At 41.3% G+C, this 16974-nt stretch overlaps 1 protein-coding gene across 3 annotated transcripts; it reads right to left on the bottom strand.

Annotated features, from left to right (window-relative positions):
- Positions 1 to 1989: 1989 nt before the first annotated feature.
- LOC117247921 (uncharacterized) lies at positions 1990 to 7911 on the bottom strand. Of its 3 annotated transcripts, none has more exons than XM_078174248.1 (9): positions 7776 to 7911; positions 6647 to 6734; positions 6366 to 6469; positions 5999 to 6277; positions 5821 to 5913; positions 5565 to 5632; positions 4156 to 5438; positions 3989 to 4049; positions 1990 to 3884 (listed from the first exon to the last, which is right to left on the bottom strand). In XM_078174248.1, the coding sequence occupies exons 2-5, from the start codon at positions 6732 to 6734 to the stop codon at positions 5884 to 5886; spliced, it is 501 nt and encodes a 166-aa protein (XP_078030374.1). In that variant the 5' UTR covers positions 7776 to 7911; the 3' UTR covers positions 1990 to 3884; positions 3989 to 4049; positions 4156 to 5438; positions 5565 to 5632; positions 5821 to 5883. The 3 variants fall into 3 exon arrangements, 2 of the variants coding, with proteins under 2 accessions (XP_078030374.1, XP_078030375.1); XM_078174249.1 differs by having other exon boundaries at positions 5307 to 5438; XR_013493243.1 differs by lacking the exons at positions 5999 to 6277; positions 6366 to 6469; positions 6647 to 6734 and having other exon boundaries at positions 7776 to 7898.
- Between the last annotated feature and the right edge of the window lie 9063 nt (positions 7912 to 16974).

Raw genomic sequence — 16974 nt, 5'->3', positions numbered from 1 at the left:
GATGCAGTAAAACTGGATAGAGAGCAGAGACAACCTGAGCTGGATTCAATCTCATGCCAGGAAAGGTACAGTATAATGTGGTTCCAGAGCTTAGGATTTGTATGCGATCTGTTCCCCACATATAATAACCTTTGGACAAGTCTCACAGTCTCAGTAACTTCCTGTTGCCCTGATCGCATTCATCTCTGACGGGGTGAAACACTCAATTCTAGTGATGGATTAGTTTGTCAATGAGGTCTGAGCATCCAAAAAGGCTGTGTAACTTTGACACAGCATTAGTCACAGAATGCCATATGTTAGTGCCTGAGCCTCTGTGTAGTACATGACAGGCCATTATGGTGCCAAATAACTTAGAACAGATTCTAAGAAGCAGCCAGGCTGTGGACTTCAGGCCTCTTCTACATCTGTGAATAGAAACATGCTGAATTTCTCCAAAACTCACTAATTCAACAAAGCTGATGTTGCAGAACCTAGTCTTATGATCACAGTGACCATGACCATAGTCGTCCCCTGACCAAGTAATTATTATTTAAGCTATTCAAGTTCAAATTGATTGTCGTTGTACAACCTAGTGTTGCATAACAAAATGCAGTGGTAGTCCCTTTATGCTGTGTACGAGAGACAAAACAAAAAGATATGACCCTAAAGGTCCTTTACCTTTAACCAAGTACTTCTTTCATCCCAAACCATGATATTTCTCCAACCCTAACCAAGTTATGTTTGTGTCTAAGCCTAACCAAATGTTATCAATAGCACTGTCAGGTCCTAAAAATGTATTTCTTTTTCAGCAGTGATTTGTAACATTTTTTGAAGGCAAAGAAGAATTGCCAACAGTGGTGTGAGAACATAATACACTTCAATGTGTCATCCCATGTGTATAGAAAAATACATTTGGCTGGAACTGATGTTATTGATGATTGTTCTTTATATTCAGGCTGTGTTATTTGGACTTTCAAGCTTGGACTGTTGGGAAGTTGGTAAAACACAATGGACTTTCCTCCATCTTGTCTTGATGTCCTCCTGTGTCCTACACACTTAAAAACACTGTGTCCAGTGTTACATTTACATTAGTGTTTGATTACCACTTCAAAACAGCCCCTCTGTTGGGTGGTTTGTACAGCTGTCATGAACAGGGAAATTAGTTATAGAGACCGAAACCTTTTTGTACACATTTACACCTGCTGTAAAGTTGGGCATTTTTACATGGGAACCTATGGGGATTGACTCACTCTTGTAGCCAGCCTCAAGTTTTTTTTGGCACTTGCATGTTGGTTTTAGAAGAAGAGAAGTTTATTAATCCCCAAATTCAATTTCTTTTCACTCTGTTGTCATAAACACAGGCCCGAAATACACACACACATGCACAAACGGGATCTATACATTGCTTTAAAATGAAGAGATGTCAGAGTGAGGGGGCTGCCTTTGACAGGCGCTCCAAGTCGTTGTGAGTTCAATGCCTTGCTCAAGGGCGCAAACTGGCACCTCTCCAGCGACCAGTCTACGCTCCATGTTTGGTCCAGAGACTTGATCTGATGACCTACTGGTTCACTACAAGTCCCCATGGACTGAGCTACTGTCGCCCCACATTCTTTAAAATATTTTTTTAACCCCTTAAGATTTTCACAGAGTGAAACCATTATGACATCTATGCTATTTTTACTCACACTGGGTCAATTTTTAACCCAGTGTTTTTTACTGTGTACTGTCTTAAGTGATAGAGATGCCCAAATAGATGAAAGTCTGGGAATGAAAACTAGTAGATGAAAACTGGGATAAAAGCGCATTGTGTGAAACTGAAAGTTGTTTTAATTACAATGTAGTGCGCTAGTACATGTAGCATACTACACTAGAGACATATGTCATATGACGTATGTCAGGTATGTTACATGATGTTACATTACGTCAGTAACAAATATACTTATTTTGAGGCAAACCATAGCGGTCACATTCTGTTGTAGCCTAAGCCTAAGGAAGTAAACACCAAAAAACTAAACATTTTACCTGTGGTCTTTATTTTAAAGGGGACAATATGCATTTAATGAGTTGTTACTGTACACTTCCTGTGAAATCAAAAGTTGATTTTTGAAAAGACACAATGCATGTAACATGTAAATGGACATGTCATCCCTGAGTGTCCAAAATTGATGCTGGAAGGGTACCTGGAACATATTTTGACATGTAGGGCCACTGACAAAGGGTCGATATTTGACAAGTTGGGAGTTAGACTGTGAAAGAAAGTTAATCATGTGATTTTAAAAAGGAAACTGAACTGTGGCTTTTATATTAACTTGGAAGTGTAGGCTTATCATTATAGATCTACAATATATAGATATAAAATGTATCTGATGCTGTTTGACCCAGAGTAAATCTACTGAGAGCAAAATTGTTTTTTATTTATTTGTGGGTAATACATCATTCTTGTGCAACTTCCATGTCTTTACCACTGTGAACACAAATCTAAGACGTTCTTGTGCTATCCTTGACAGCTGCATGTGATCAAATGTAGAAATGTCTCATAGATAAACACACTGAATGCATTACATCAGCCCCACAGTACTATCAGAATCCTGTGCTTTGTACACCCAGCAGTTCGATATACAGTAATAGGGCATTCTTATGGTCTCTTTCTCCCCTTTGATATGGTTTATTTCTCCCCAGAAAAACTGTGCATTTGATTTTGGAGCAAATGGAACGCAGCTCCTGAGATTGAGCAATGAGGTGTGGTATGCTGGGCCCACTGGTAGACCACAGTAACACAGCAACTCCAATTTTTAGCAGTGGAATGTTGTGTTTAAAGATAATCTGGCTGCAGAGGAAAAGGGAAAATGGCACTATTATGTATCAAGCTTTATCTTTAATCTGTAACAATACACAGCTGCAGTGGAGAAGAGTATGCAGCAAATATGACAGAATTAGTGAGGCTTCAACCAAGGTTATTATAGTTAACAAAAACTAAACAACAAAGACAAAGACTTAAGAAATTAAAGCTGCAAGCAGCATTGTTTGGGACCTCGGGCTCTCACTGTCAGCCTCCAGCTCACGTAGACAGTGTGAATTAGCCTATTCGTAAGAGTCGAAATGTCGATAAAACAAGCAGTGTCAGTAGAACGCAAGGTCATTTTTGGCAATGAACCCATGACTTGGGAGTAAAACTTTGATGGCTTCTGAAAACCAAACTACTGACGACATCAATCAATCAATCAATTTTATGTATAAAGCCCAATATCACAAATCACAATTTGCCTAAAAGGCTTTACAGCATACAACATCCCTCTGTCCTTAGGACCCTCGCAGCTGATAAGGAAAAACTCCCCAAAAAAAACCCTTTAACGGGGAAAAAAAACGGTAGAAACCTCATGAAGAGCAACTGAGGAGGGATCCCTCTTCCAGGACGACAGATGTGCAGTAGATGACGTACAGAACAGATCAGCATAATAAATTAACAGTAATCCATATGACACAATGAGACAGAGAGAGAGAGAGACAGAGAGAGAGAGAGAGAGATGCAGGACAGACGATAATGTTAATAGCTTTAAACAACATTAATGAAAGTAATAATATTATAATTATAATTCTGGTTACTGTAGTACAATATGTTGAAAGTAAAAAAGTGAAAAATTAAAGTTTTTACTAAAATCCAGCTGAATCATACATTTTCTCCTGCTTCCCCAGCAGAGCAAACACACACTAAATAATAAGCAGTAAAATTGTCTTTATTTTTCTCCTACTTTTCCATTATTGCCCTTCAGCCGAGGTCCCTAATAATAATTAAAGCTGCAAGCAGCTGTGATCGGGCCCTCGCTCTCCCGCGCCACCGTGGGGGGCCAGCAGCACACGTTCAGTGGAATGAAAAACTCTCGCAAGGCCACTGGAGCTCCATCCACCTGACAGACATGTAGATTATTTCTAACACTTGTCATTTTCTTATATTAAGCACACAAACTTTCACTGTTATGTAAATATCATGGTTAAATGAAAGATCACATACCACATGATGAACCACTGGTCTCTGATGAACCAGAGCCATGCTCATGTTCAGAGTGGTTCCTCTGTAATGACAAAAAGCAAAAAAAAAAAAAAAAAAAAAAAAAAGTGGATCAATTCACAACTTTATTTTTATTTCATGAAACATATTTACAAAGTTCAGTCTCTTACCTTCCTGCCCAACTGTACAGACCAGTGGCGATTGCTCTAAGACTGCAAGGGAAGCTCAGCTTCCCCTAAAATGTCAAAAAATAAGTGGTCAAATATGTACTGTTGTGTTTACATTTCATTGACTAAATATGCGCTAGAACGCGTTCAACTTTTGTTCAGAATCAACTACTTATGACAGGTCACTGACGCAACTTTCTTCTCATTCATTCCCATAGCGTCACAGTGCATTAAACAGTGGAAGGTCAGCGTCCAAAGACTTCAATGGGGAAGCATAGAGTGGGTTGTTCCACTGCAGCGAAACTAGACAGTCAATGGATAAATGCTCGGTTTTGTCCCGCCCATCGGACGCTCAGCGTCTCTGGGGGTCTGGCCTGGACGCTGGGCTTCTGCATGATGATTGGATGATCTGTCTGAGGCTGAATCCCTTTTTGATTGACAGCGAAATGAGCGAATCAGTGATCTTGAAATATAAACCAGCACCGGAGCATTTTTCAAGTTCCATTCCGTTGTTCCGAGTTGATCTGGAGACTTTTCCAATCCTCTTAGTGACTTTGTCTTTGTTAAAAATGACTAGCGACAAATCTAGCATCTTTTTCTGGTGTTATTGGAGACTGTACTCGTGTTTGGAGACTCTGACTTCTGTCGCTCTGCAGTTACTGTCCCCAGCGAGCAGTGGGTGCTGCTGTGAGTCCCTCCACTGTCCCAAAGCACTCACAGGCAGTCACACTAGCCTCGCGCAGCAGCCCCAGCGAGCGAGCTAGCCAGCTGCTCATAATGGCAGACAATTTGAATATTGTCGACCGGATTTTGGCGAAGCCATAGACAGTCCTCCTTACGAGGAGAAACTTAGAGTTAAACAGCAGGGCAGATCAACACCTCAGATTGATTTGGTGCAAAGGGTGGGGAAAAGTAATCTTTGAGGTGTGTTTTGCTGTGGTTCTATGGCATGAGTGTGGTTGAAAAACAGCTTCAATTAAATGCTCCTTTTATAAGTTACTGCCTCGCTACAATATGACAACTATTATGATGTAAACTTAAAGTGAGCTTCCCCTGTTTGAAAGACCAGCAGCCGCCACTGGTACAGACGTCCACTCAGGAGGGCGGGCCCGTGAAATTACAACCTCCCCCACCACAATCACATGTGGAACCACCTTTGGCAGAGGCTTGGGAGACACCGGGCGCGACACCTGTGGCTTAGGTGCTGGTATCTCCAGGTGCTGTTTGGTGGAAGCCAACAGCGACTCCACGAGGATAGGCATCCCCATGTCATTACTGGGGTGCACCTACAAACACAAAACAATGACAAAAAATTTTTTAAATATTATTTTGAAAAATGTGACTTTTATTGTCAAACATACTGTATTGAATAATTTTCTATTTATGATATGAAAATAATATATTCTACTTACACCATCACAGCACCACAGCTTGCGGTTGTTCAGGGGGAAGCGGTCAGCGTGGTGAAAATATTTCACACCTTAAAAAAAAAAAAAGGAACAAGAAAAGAAATACAGTTTTTGAAAAACACATTTTAAAAAGGCAATGTCAACTTTCGTATTAGAAAACCATAATGGGTATAATATTAGAAATTATATGTAAAATATATAATTCTCATAAGCCTTCATAAAACTGTTTAGAACAATGTATCATTATTTTCAAACATACCGAGACGTGCTGACACGTGGTGAAATTCCTGCCGGAAAAACTCTTGGATATCCCCCGGGACTGTCAAGCGTGGGACAAGGTCCCAGCGAAGACCTAAACAAAATAATAATGGTTAATGAGAAAATCATACTGACCTGTACACATCAGCCTCATTAAAAAGAATACATGAATAACCAACCTGTGCAGTCGGCCAGACGCTGCAGACAGTGGCCATGTATTGGCCAAAAGCTATGTGTCCTTGCTTAGGTGTCTTGCTGGCCATCAGGTTGTTGCTAGGGGCCATGACACAGACAGCATCAGAGATCCGAGGAAGAACAGCATGTTGAACCTCAGTCCTGAGCTGGCCAGTGCATGCCCCTGGAGTGGACATGACGCCAAAGGTGTAGCAATCCTCTGGCATCAGCACAATCCCATCTGCAAGGGAGTGCAGATGGGACGCCCCTACAAGAAGAACAAGCTGGAACAAAAGACAGGATTTCTTTTAGGCTGACAACACACAACTAAAACTTCTAATCATCAGTGAAATCTTTATGAATTGTACATACCGTCTTGCCTGGGACCTCAACTGGAATGACCAATTTATGCTGGCGCCCAGTGTGCTCAGAGATTGACTGTTTGTGCACTTTGTGGCGCCACCCTGTGCCACAAGCTGTGGATGAACATAAAATGGTTTTTAAAAAAAAGGAGACCAAATTCAAAGTTCAAGCACTTCAACACAATATGTGAACTTTTCAAGACTATAAAAATACACAAAGTTAGGAGTTTAACTCAGTCATACAGCAAGGATATACATGAAAAGTTGATTTCAAGAAGGCACGCCACATACATGCACCAGCGTCACTGGAGGCCAACTGTCGCTCCACCATCCTCCACTTAGCCGCCTCAGAGTGACGGTAGGACTTGCCACGGGGCATCTAAAAGTATAAAGACCCAGTTATTAAGCATATTAAAATCAAACTGATAATTTACTGATGATTTGACATTGAAAGCAGCTGACAAACACAAACACACACACACACACACACCTGATACACTTTTTTGATTGACAAGGCCAAACAGTTTCACGACCACACTGCATTCTAACTTCTTCTTCAAATACTGTCTACTTGTATTATTAAATCAATTATGTCCACAAACACATGATGCTTTAATTGCATTGGAACATGCTTTGTTAAACACAGTAAGCTATATCACAGAGCACTGGACAAATGTAATTCATTTTCAGACATTAAACATGAGAAGATTATTTCAATTGGACATTCTCATTTCCCAGAGGACTCAGCTTAAAGCATTAATGAGTGTTACACGCCAGTAATATGAAGTTATTTACGTGTTTTGCGGTTAATTATAACGTGGATCTGTTCATCCCTGCATGCGGAGGCAAACAGGCAGATGAGCTTCGTTTCCTGCTAGATTGAGTGCGACTCATTCATCCAAGCTTTGCAAACATGGTCGGGATTTGTAGAGGACATATGTATGTTGTTCACTATAAAATGTGGTTGCTATAAATAAATGCATCTCTGTGCAGAGAGGGAAATATGAAAAATGCTCCGTTCGACACCCCTCTCCCCTAAGTTACAACACATCACTCTCTGGCCGAGTCAGAGAACAATGGCGGCTAACTAGCCGCTACGCTAACTACCCGCTAAGTTACGCTAGCTTACTAAGCTAAGCTAATGGCAAAACATTGCAATTTAATCACTGAATATTCCACAGTTTAAAAACAACCAGTGTCAGCTGACACAACACCTAAAATACCGCACTCTCCTGCTGAGTCGAAGGATGCTGGGGGCTAAGTAGGTCCTATGCTACCTAGCCGCTACGCTAACTAGCTGCTTCGCTACGAATGGCTATGCTAACGAACTGCTACGCTATCTTACTGAGCTGAGCTAGTGACAATACATTCCAATTGATATAATGTAGATACACATAGTTTATATAGCATACAAACCCACATATAATGTCAGAAGCACGAGTAACGTCGGATTTCCACTGGATGCGTGTCCATTGCGGAACGGCACCGCTGGTTATCCGCTGCGTGCTCCGTCGTCCGTCAATACCCAACGGCTGTGTTTGCCGGAAGACACCTCGGTGAACTGCCATGATTAATATCTCCTCTTTTTTTTTTCTTTTTTAACTTTATTCAAAGTTTGCAGTGTACAAACAGTGTACAATCAGTCATTCTAGTTAACCATTTGTGCAACAGCAGCAACAAGATTTACAGTTATATACAAGCATAATAAGGATCATTAACAGTATATATCAGTATAACAGTATACAGTATGCATACAAAGGATACAAAGGAAAAGAAAAAGAAAAAAAAACAGCACAACATTTGTGACAGCTTATTCGTTGAAAACCTCTGAATGAATATCATTGATATACATTTCTTATTTGTAATCAATTTAAGAGACTTAAAATAATAATCAACTTCAATCAAAAACAACTTAAATAATGGAGTTGAGTTTTGAAGTTTACATTTATGGATGTGGAATTTTCCTAATAAAATATAAAGATTGACAGTAGTGCATAATTTCTTTTCTTTGAATTCAAAATAAGTAATAATGTTCTTCCCTTCTATGTTGATTTTATATGCTGTTTTACACAGTATATAGTTCTCAAGTTCTTTCCAAAATGTACTACTATATGAGCAACCATAAAACAAGTGAGTTACACTTTCAGGTTCAGTTTGTTATCAGTGTCACAGAATCTCGAGATATATGTGTTAGATGGATATATGTTATGTAGTATTTTTAAATGTAATTCTCTGATTTTGTGATACAGAATTTAAAAGGAACAAGCCGCAGCTAGTATAATATCTCCTCGTCCATGGTGTCAACGGGGTGAAATGACGTCTGAAAACCTCTGACCTGTTGACTTCAGGCCTGCCTCTGCCCATTATGTAGTTTTCAAGGTGTAGTGCAGGGAAATATGATCCGCCGTGAACACTGTGTATTTTATTTTGAAAATTAACCAGATGTTTTATTTTGTTTCTGTGCGTGACTTCCTGCCCCGCACGATCTGCTCTGTGCTGAATTGCTGCGTTGTGCTCCGGCATCTGGCAAAGTCCTGCGTATCTGTTGTGGAGGGCTCCGGAGTGCCGGAGCTGAGACAGAGCCGGAACGCAGCACAGCCGCAGCCGGTGGAAACACACACATTGACTAAAATTGAATCCTATCGGCTCCGCTGCCGTGCCGGAGCGGAGACACAACCAACACGCATCTGGTGGAAATAGCCCGTAACATTCACAAAATGACTACGCTACAAGCAAACTCCTACCACAATGCACTTACCATAATGACTGCCGTGTCCTTCGGTGAAGAGGGACAACCAATCACAACGCAGTGGGGAACAAGGTGGAAGCTCCAAACGGAATGTCATTGGATAACATGATCCTTAGCTAAGCCCCTCCCCCCTTGGTTACTGTTGTTATGTCTTTCAAGCATTCACTGCCAGCCATGCTCTGTGCATAAGAACTACAGAGTATGCAGCAATATAGCATCGGTTTCAAAGTAAATATCAGAAATTTCTTGGAAAACTGTTAGGAGATATCAGAGACAAGCAGTCAAAAGATAAGACATTTTTGACTTGAGCATCTTAGTGATAAAGCCATCATCAATGGAACTCCGATACTATGATTCACCACGACAACAGGGGAGAAAACTTCCGGGAAAAAATACACAGCTACAGTCATAAAAAGAATCACTGACAGAGTTAATGCGTAACTCATATTAAATGTAACATCACTTTCTTTTCATATTAGCCTTTCAGAAAGTCATTAAATGTTGTTCAATGTTTTTAATAATTGGGTGAAAATGAAACATAAAAACAGACCCATGATTGCTCCTCACTTAGGTTTTATTCATATTCCACATATTAAACAAAATAAAAGTTTACTCAGTCGTTATTTCAGCTTGAGTAACTTTTACCACCAACAGATGCTGATTACCACACATCTAGTCTCCTAACATCCTGTTGAATAGATGAACATGTGGAAAAAAGCACAGGTGGTGGTCACCTCCACCTCCACCTCCACCACGTCCAACAAAAGGCAGAGAAGCTGGTCCTGAGTCAGGTCGCTGGATGACCAGAGCCTCAGGTCATCACTGACCCCCAGGTCCCCAGGGCCTAGAGGCTATTAATGTTACCCATAATATTGCAGCAAATTGGAAACACAAACATGGAAAGGGAGTTGTTGACAAAACTAAAAAAATAAATGACCACTGATTGTTGTTTTTGTACCTGTAGAGTTGGTTAAATTACAAGGTGTGGAACTCACAAAATCGACGCCAAAATGAAAAGTTTGAATCAAAATGGCCGACTTCCTGTTTGGAGTAGACCATTGGTGCCAGAGACTTTTTTGTGCGTCTGGGTGACATACACATATGTACCAATTTTCATCTTCCTACTCCAAAAAAAACACCATGGGCGACGCCCCTATCAGATGCAAGAGCTTGCCATTCTTGACCTGTGTATCCATTTTCATGAGGAGATGAGGTCGTTGAAGCCATCAAAAAGCCAAACATATTTAGTGGCGAGGGATCGATAGTCGCCACGCCGCCACATGGACACCATTAGACGTAGCTTCACAGCGTTCATAAGGTGGCTTCACCAACTTGTGCTGCATGCATTAGAAGTGGAATGAAGTTGATTGCCAAATTTGGTGAGTTTTTGAATTTGGAAAAGGGGTGAAATTGGGGATTATATTCTCAGAATAATAATAATAATAATAATAATAATTAAAGCTGCAAGCAGCTGTGATCGGGCCCTCGCTCCCCCATGCAGCCGCGGGGGCCTGAGGCGTGGAGCGAGAAGGGAGAAAAAACCTGGCAGGAGAGAAAAAACGCATTGTTTCGTTCATCCACTAGGTGGCGCTACGAGCGTAACCAGATGTGGGCAGGTGCGCTCAGGGGTGGGCCATCATCACACGTGAAGTTTCAAGCAAATTGGACAATGTCAATGTATAATAGGGCATTTCCTGTTTCCACAAGGGGGCGGCATGAGCAAGATTTCATACGAGCATATGGAGGCGTTGAGAGCGGGGCTCTTATCATGTACAGAAATTTTGAAGCAGTTTGGACAAAGTATGTGGGAGAGAGAGCTGCTTGAATATGCATGGCGATGGATCAAATGTGGTGGTGCCATGGAGGCCACGCCCTTTGACATAGAGAAAAGCTTTTAATAACTTTTTATCAGCATGGTCTCTGGATGATCTGTAAAATATGTGAAGTCAATTGGATGAAATCCCTAGGACTAATTCGTTAAAATACAAACTGTGGAAATCGCGCCAAAATCACAAGTCAAAATCAAAATGGCCGACTTCCTGTTTGGCGTAGACCATTGGTGCCTGAGACTTTTATGTGCGTCTGGACAATATACACATGTGTACCAATTTTCATGTTCCAACTCCAAAAAAACCCTTAGGGGGAGGGGTTTTTGAAAATTTCAAGGGGGCGCTATAGAGGCATTTTGTCCCCCCCATGGGCGACGCCCCTATCAGATGTAAGAGCTTGCCATTCTTGACCTGTGTATCCATTTTCATGAGGAGATGAGGTCGTTGAAGCCATCAAAATGCCAAACGTATTTAGTGGCGAGGGATTGATAGTCACCACGCCGCCACATGGACACCATTAGACGTAGCTTCACAGCGTTCATAAGGTAGCTTTACCAACTTGTTCTGCATGCATTAGAAGTGGAATGAAGTTGATGCGGTCAAGTTTGTGGCATCAGTACATGTTAAAGTAAAAACTGGTCATGTCCTGTTACCACCGGGGGGCTCTATGAATAAGGTGGGATATTAACATATTAACATATCGGGGCGTTCAGGGCGGAGCCATCATCATGTCCAGCAAGTTTGAAGCTGCTGAGATCAAGTATGTCGGTGTGAGAGCCGTTCGAAATTCGATGGTGAGAAAACGAAAAATCGCCAAAATTTGTCACGCCCTAGCGGCCACGCCCCTTGACATAGAGAAAAGCTTTTAATAACTTTTGATCAGCATGTTCTCAGGATCTCAGTCAATTGGACGAAATCCCTAGGAGTTCGTTTGTTCAAACATGTAAAAAATTCAAATCAAAATGGCCGACTTCCTGTTGGGTTTACGGCATGGGTCCAAGAGGATTTTTTGTGCGTCTTGGCATGTTCTATGAGCCCACCAATTTTCATGCCTGTAGATGAAACTCACAGGTGGGGCTCGAGGCACAAAATTTTCTAGGGGGCACTATGTCACCATTTGGCCCCGTCTACATACAACACTGCCGAAATATCAAATTTTTCGCCAGACCAAACGCATGTGCCAATTTTGGTGAGTTTTTGATTTTGGGAAAAGGGCCAAATTGGAGTTTACATGTTTGTAATAATAATAATAATAATTAAAGCTGCAAGCAGCGATAAACGGGCCCTCGCACCTTCACGCAACTCGGTGGAGGGGGGGGGCTGGCAGGACGTCTTCTGACGTGTCAATTCATGTGTCGAAGTTAGACATCGCATGCAGGAGTGACTTGGCATATCTTTGATACAGTGCTGTAATGACATATTTCACATTTTGTATCACTTCCTCTTTCCACTAGAGGGAGTTGGAGAGTGCAGTAATTATACATCATGTTTTTGTACATCAAATATAGACCATAGCATGTAACTTTCAGATAAATCAAAAGATAAGTGTTTGAGACCTACTTCCTGTCACCACTAGCTAACACTATGAGTATCAGGAAATATGGTCATATAAATGTTTTCAGGGCAGAACTAATATGAATCATCTGAAGTTTGATGGAGATCAGAACATTTATGGCAACAATATAGCAATTTCCTGTTTCATGGCGAGACCTCAAAATTAAACCCTCTGCAGCATGTATTGACACTAATGATATGTCATGTTTGTGTACATCACATACACACCACAGCACTGAAATTTGAAGTTAATCCAAAGATAAGTGTCTGGTAAGAAGTACTTCCTTTCACCACTAGGTGGCGCTATGTTCAGGGTGGGACAAATATGAATCATGTCAAGTTTGGTGGACAACAGACCATTTACTCCAAATTTATAGTAATTTCCTGTTTCATAGCGAGACATCAAAATTAAACCCTCTGCAGCGTGCGTAGACACTAATGATACATGTTTGTGAACATCAAATATAGACCACAGCATTGAAATTTGAAGTTAATCCAAAGATAAGTGTCTGGTAAGAAGTACTTCCTTTCACCACTAGGTGGTGCTATGATTATCAGGCAATATGGTAATGAGAATGTGTTCAGGGTGGGACTAATATGAATCATGTGAAGTTTGGTGGAGATTGGACCATTTATGCCAAAGCTACAGCAATTTCGTTTTTCATGGTGAGACCTCAAGATTCAATGCTCGGCAGCGGGCGCACCATTCAACATTGGGCAAATCCTGTGATAACTTTTGGTCACAACATAGTCACGCTTACATACACCAAGTTTGGAGCCAATCTGATTAAATCTGTAGGACAAGTTTGTTAATTTACAAGCCCTGGAAATGGGCCAAAACGCACAAAAGTGGCACAAGTCAATGCAAAATGGCAGACTTCCTGTTGGGTTTGGAGCATGGCTCCAAGAGGCTTTTTTGTACATGATAGAGTGTTACAGGTGACTACCACGTTTCATACATGCAGGTCAAAGCAGCTTTGGGGGCTGCTTAATTGAAATATTCTAGGGGGCGCTGTTGAGCCATCTTGATGCATCAAAGCACAAAAATCACATCAGACAACAGGACTTGCGACCTGTGATGTGTATGCCACGTTTGGTGAGTTTTCAAGCATCCCTTGTCCCTTCAAAACAACATCGTGATTGATGGCGAACAAGGCGGCGCCACGGTGACAGCGTTTGATGAAAACTGAAAAGCTTCATTTTTAAGGATCATCAAGGTCTAAGGACTTAGACCAGCAAGTTTGAGGTGGGTCTGATTAACCTGCTAGAAGCGGGACATCAAAAAATGTATAAAGTAGCTTTCTGTTGCCAGAAGGTGGTGCTATGGCGGTGATTCAAAATTCCTCTGTAGATGTGTTCAGGGCTGGACTGTCATCATATGTGTGAAGTTTTGGCAAGATATTCCCATGTGGAGTCAAGTTACAGCAACGTTTATCATCACGGCAAAACATCAAAGTTTGCATAATAAAGCATCATCAACGTCTTATGACTTTTTTCACCAAGTTTGAGATGGATCTGGTCAATTTTGTAAGAGATGTACATTAAAGTCTAAAACATGACATTTCCCATTGCCAGTAGGGGGCGCTATGTTTATCTCTAATTATTGACATGTAGATGTGTTCAGGACGGGACTGGCATCAATCCTGTGAAGGTTGGGCAAGATTGGACCATGTATGCTGGAGTTATAAACTACTTCCTGTTTAGTGGCAAGACCCCTAACTTTGACGCCATCCCACGGTCACACGCATTGACGAAAACTCAAGCTTTTGATAACTTTTCATCTTCAAGGTCTTGGGATGGGACAGACCAAGGTTTGAAGTCGATCGGATGAAATCTCTAGGACTAGTTCGTTCATTTATGACCCCTGGAAATGGCCAAAAATGCATAAAAATTGCACAGTAAATTCAAAATGGCTGACTTCCTGTTGGGTTTAGAGCATGCCTCCAAGAGGCTTTTTTGTACGTCTCTGAGTGTTACATAAGCCTGCCGAGTTTCATACATGTAGGTTAAACTAGCTTCAGGGGCTGTTTCCTCAAACTTTTGTAGGGGGCGCTACTGAGCCATTTTTTGGAACCTGCACACAAGACCCTTAAAATATCAAAGTTTTCACCAGTTCTGAGATGTGTGCAAAGTTTCATGAGTTTTCGGGTATGTTAAGCCTCCCAAAAAGGCAATTCATTTGGAGGAAGAATAATAATAATAATAATAAAAAATCCTTGCATTTCAATAGGGTCCTCGCACCGCTAGGTGCTCGGGCCCTAATAAACGCACCAAAAACAATAGGGTCCTCGCCTTCGGCTGCAAGCAGCGTTTGGCAGGACCTCGCACTCGCGCCCATTTCGGCCCCCAGCATATGTCGTCATTGTGAATTATTTAGAAATATCAAACATATTGCCACAAACGTCAGAAAATCCTTACAGAGCTGAACGTTTTGATGTTTGAATGCTTTCTGTAGCTGTAGGTATGTAGAAGTGATGTCACAGTATGCAAATTAGATGAGTTAATTTACTCCCATCTGATTCCTGTTCCTTTATTTTGAGGATGAGATGACAAAAACAACACAAAACAAAAGAAATCTACTGTGTAAATATGTTCAAAATGTTGTTTTACTGAGATTTATGAAATCCAATATGGCCGCCGACTAGTGACGCCACAATATGCAAATTAGATGAGTTAATTTACTCCTATCACAAACTTTGGGTCATGATGAATAGTTTTCTCATTTACAGTATGCCTTTATCTCTCACCACCTTCAAGCCACAGCCTTTTGAAATGTTGAAATGAAAATGGAATATTTTCCTCAATAAACTCTGGCACCTAAAGGGTTAAAATGGAGATTGTGCCCCTGTCATGTCTGCATGTAAGATGTAGACACACACACACATCATGTTTCTGTGAGTTTGTGTGTGACAGCGGTTGCCATGGTAATTAAATAAGTGCACCTGGCAGAAGAGCAGAGAGAGACAGACAGAACACAGAGAGACCTGTTTTAGTGGAGATTTAACTCCTCGAAGAAGTTCTTCCCATTCCCAAACCATTGGTCCAATCATCAAAATAATGTGATGATGAGAGAGATAAAGTTGTACAGAAGATCTGTTTAGTAGCAGTTGAGCTGGCAGGTGTGCGTCTTTAAAGCCGATACAATAAACAGTGTAGGAGGAGATGTGTTGTTTTAAGAGCACGTTTGAGGCGAAATCTTACTTTGAAAGGGCAAATAGCTCACTTCCTGTTGGAATTAGGTCATGGGTGTCAGCGCGTGATTTGTAAGTCAAACACAACAGTTTTGGTTTGATATTTCTCCGACATTCCTACGGGCTGCAGTGGCCAGTTTAGTGCACCTAGGTGGCGCTAGAGAGCCCATTTTGGCACTGTAGGGGTTAATAATGTGTGTGTTCTGTTTCAAATGAAGTTTCTGCTGCTGTAATCTGTCCTTTAAAGATTGTGAGACACACAGACCAGAGAACCCTGTGGCTGTGTCTGTGTGTGCAGCCGTTGTCATGGTGATTAATGACTTGCCTACACCTGTGGCAGACACAGACACGTCAGGAGAGCAGATCACCAAAGGCTGTTTATAAAGGGATTTAACTCCTCGAACAAATGCTTCGCATACCCAAACCGTTGGTCCAAGCAAGAAAATAAAGTGATTTTGAGAGACAGCCACGTCTCGTGAACGCACGTGTCGCGTTTTGTATTTCTTCAGTCAAAAATGTGGTCAGGGGAGCGAGTTTAAAATGTGTTGCACCCCAGCTGTTTCCAGAAATTTCTCCTCTGAGTTTACATGGGAGTGAATGAGAAAAAAATCAGCGCTCCATTCGCTTTGGAGCCACTCAGCAAAAATGCGTACGTGTGAAAGATTCCATGTCAACATATCTGTGAGCTGGACAAATTTTCCTACGTTTTGTGGTATAAATTGTGTCTGTACAGTGAAAATTGTGGCCGTGGCAGCGAGTTAAAGACAAAAGTTTTAGACGATTTTTAGAGCCCTCTCCTCTAGCTCACAGCATTCCGTGCAATACACACCCATTATAAACTGACAATTTCTCCACTTTTGCTCATGGTACTTTGAGAGGCACAGATGAAAAACGGTAAAAGATATGAAAAAGATGAAAACATGAGTGAATAGATGAGACCTGTGGCAACATTTGAGAGTTGGAATGGAGTCTGTAGCACAAAGTATGGAGACGCTGCAAATGCTAGAAAAAGCCCTAAGATTGGTCTCTTTCTCCCCCCTGCTGCCATTCATTTCCTATGGGACAGCTTTCGAAGATCGTCAGGACGTTTTTCTGACATCTCACCTTATGGAGGCCATAAAATCCAAACTAAGCGAGTAATGAAAAAGTTACGAATAACTTTTGATTAGAAGGAGTTGATCTGTCATCTGTGCAAGTTTGAAGCCGATTGGATAAGCGGTGTATGAGAAGAAGATTTTTTACGAAAGGCAGTTTTAAGGCAAAATCTTACTTTGAAAGGGCAAATAGCTCACTTCC

The sequence above is a fragment of the Epinephelus lanceolatus genome, chromosome 14 (genome assembly GCF_041903045.1).
Source record: "Epinephelus lanceolatus isolate andai-2023 chromosome 14, ASM4190304v1, whole genome shotgun sequence".
NCBI lineage: Eukaryota > Metazoa > Chordata > Actinopteri > Perciformes > Serranidae > Epinephelus > Epinephelus lanceolatus.
This window is presented reverse-complemented; position numbering and strand designations above follow the sequence as displayed.

What these genes read in the sequence shown, in the direction of transcription:
- LOC117247921 (XM_078174248.1), bottom strand. Translation starts at nt 6,734, where the DNA reads ATGCCCCGTGGCAAGTCCTACCGTCACTCTGAGGCGGCTAAGTGGAGG. An exon ending in CTCCAGTGACGCTGGTGCAT is followed by an intron (nt 6,470 to 6,646) that starts GTATGTGGCGTG and finishes GTTCATCCACAG; the next exon opens with CTTGTGGCACAGGGTGGCGC. An exon ending in GCGTCTGGCCGACTGCACAG is followed by an intron (nt 5,914 to 5,998) that starts GTTGGTTATTCA and finishes TATTTTGTTTAG; the next exon opens with GTCTTCGCTGGGACCTTGTC.